This window comes from Scomber japonicus, chromosome 15, assembly GCF_027409825.1.
Source record: "Scomber japonicus isolate fScoJap1 chromosome 15, fScoJap1.pri, whole genome shotgun sequence".
Taxonomy (NCBI): Eukaryota; Metazoa; Chordata; class Actinopteri; order Scombriformes; family Scombridae; genus Scomber; species Scomber japonicus.
Window position 1 is genome coordinate 1,488,365 of NC_070592.1, and position 2,500 is coordinate 1,490,864.

General features: G+C 51.0%; 1 protein-coding gene across 1 annotated transcript in view; it reads right to left on the bottom strand.

Moving 5' to 3' along the window:
• The window catches only part of ints3 (integrator complex subunit 3), a 17,002-nt gene that overhangs the window by 3,501 nt on the left and 11,001 nt on the right, over positions 1-2,500 (bottom strand). The window contains exons 19-22 of the mRNA XM_053334811.1: positions 1,827-1,991; positions 1,149-1,302; positions 224-292; positions 6-81 (exon numbers count right to left, since the gene is read on the bottom strand). Of these exons, the coding sequence (XP_053190786.1) occupies positions 6-81; positions 224-292; positions 1,149-1,302; positions 1,827-1,991 (464 nt within the window). The remainder of the gene's footprint in view (positions 1-5; positions 82-223; positions 293-1,148; positions 1,303-1,826; positions 1,992-2,500) is intronic.

A 2,500-nucleotide genomic window follows, 5' to 3' on the forward strand; every position in this document is an offset into this window, starting at 1 on the left:
CTCACTGAGGATGTTGAGTACTGAATCTTTCCTGAACATCACCAAGGTCCCCATCATCACATGACACATCAGCTCCTGTAACTGCACACACACACACACACACACACACACACACACACACACACACAGAGACACACAGAGACACACACACACACACACCATGTTAACAGGTTGACAGACACACGCGTGTAGAAACAGTCATACGTGATGAACAGCGTGTTACCTGCGTGGAGTCGATGACGGCCACGATCATGTTGAGCAGCTCACCGCTCCGTAACGTCTCATCTGGAAACTGAAGCAGCACAACGTCAGGAGTGTGTGTGTGTGTGCGTGTTTTTCTATCCTGGTGGGGACCGCAACCTGACATATTACCAACCCTGTGGGGACCGACTCCTGGTTTCCATGGTAACGAGCATTGGAATCAATAGCAAACAGCCTCCTGATAGGCCTGGTCCCCACAAGGTTGGTTGTCCTGACTGTGTGTGTTAACCCCAGAGGTCACACACGGTACTGCAGTGTGAGGACCTTTACCTGACAAAGTGTGTATATTAGCATGTTAGCTTTGTATTAGCATATTAGCTTAGCGATTAGCCCCCTGGGTTAGCTTTAGGGTTTCAATCCAACATTTGTTCAAATACTGAATATGAATTGTACTGTGGCTAACAGTGATGTCAACTGTATGCTAATAGACGTTAGCATTACGGGTCCCAACGAGGGGGGGGGGGGGGGGGCAACATTCAGGTTTCAGATTTATGTGAGTTTTTGATATTTCAAATAATTTTTTTTGTTCAAACAGAATTATGATGAATTTAGGAGTTAAAATTACGTCTCTAGACCCTTTAGAAAGGCTGGACCCCACAGGACTGCACCCAGCCAGGGTCCCCACGAGGTAGTAAAACAGGTATGTGTGTGTGTGTACCTCAGAGTAGATGGAGGGTGTGTGGTGTGTGTGTGTGTGTGTGTGTGTGTGTGTGTGTGTACCTCAGAGTAGATTGGAGGGTGTGTGTGTGTGTGTGTGTGTGTGTGTGTGTGTGTGTGTGTGTGTGTGTGCGTGTGTGGTGTGTCTCAGAGAGTGGTGTGTGTTGTGGTGTGTGTGTGTGTGTGTGTGTGTGTGTTGTGTGTGTGTGTGTGTGTGTGTGTGTGTGTACCTCAGAGTAGATGGAGGGTGTGAGGTAGCAGAGCAGTCTGACGTCGTCCTCCTGACAAGCCTTCATGTCCATCATCAGACACGTGTGTAGGTCACCGAGCGCCGTCGCCTGGGCGAACGACTCGTACAGCATCATCTTCCCGTTGGCCGCTTTACTGCACACACACACACACACACACACACACGGACACACACACACACATGCACACACACACACACATATTATAGACATTAATATCTCCAGCTTTTAACCCTCCTGTTGTCCTTGAGTCAGGAAAGGAGGAAGAAGGAAAGGAAAGGAGGAAGGACGGAGGAAAGAAAGAAGGAAGGAAGAAAGGAGGGAGGGAGGGAGGAAAGAAAGAAGGAAGGAAGGAAAGGAAGGAATGAAGGCAGGTGGGGGGAGGAAGGAAGGAAGGAAGGAAGGTAGGAGGGAGGGACGGAGGGAGGGAGGAAAGAAGGACAGAGGAAGGGAGGAAGGAGGGAAGGAAGGAAAGAAGGAAGGAAGGAAGGCAAGAAGGACAGAAGGAAGGGAGTAACGAGAGAGGAAGGAGAGAAGGAGGAAGGAAGGAAGAAAGAAGGAAGTAAGGTAGGAGGGAGGGAGGGAGGAAAGAAGGAAGGAAGGGAGAAAGAAGGAAGGAAGGAAGGAAGGAAGGAAGGAAGGAAGGAAGGAAGGACTCACCTGGCTTTGAGGTAGTAGAGCAGGTGATAACCGATCTTGGGCTGTTTCTGGTAGAGCTCGGCGAGCATGTCGAGCAGAACGGAGAAGCCGCTGTTATCTTCCTGCATGGTGACGAGGTTCCTGAACACCAGACACACGGGCTTACACACCGACTCCTCCAGGGACCTGAGAGACAGACAGGTGAGACGAGAGACAGACAGGTGAGAGGATAGAGAGAGAGAGACAGGTAGTTAAAGAGAGAGAGAGAGAGAGACAGGTGAGAAGAGAGAGAGAGAGACAGACAGGTGAGAGGAGAGACAGACAGGTGAGAGAGAGACAGGTGAGAGAGAGAGAGACAGGTGGTTAAAGAGAGAGAGAGACAGGTGAGCAGACAGACAGGTGAGCAGGCAGACAGGTGAGCAGACAGACAGACAGGTGAGCAGACAGACAGGTGAGCAGGCAGACAGGTGAGCAGGCAGACAGACTGGTGAGCAGGCAGACAGACAGGTGAGCAGACAGACAGACAGGTGAGCAGACATACAGGTGAGCAGACAGACAGGTGAGCAGGCAGACAGGTGAGCAGGCAGACAGACAGGTGAGCAGGCAGACAGACAGGTGAGCAGACAGACAGACAGGTGAGCAGGCAGACAGGTGAGCAGGCAGACAGACAGGTGAGCAGACAGACAGACAGGTGA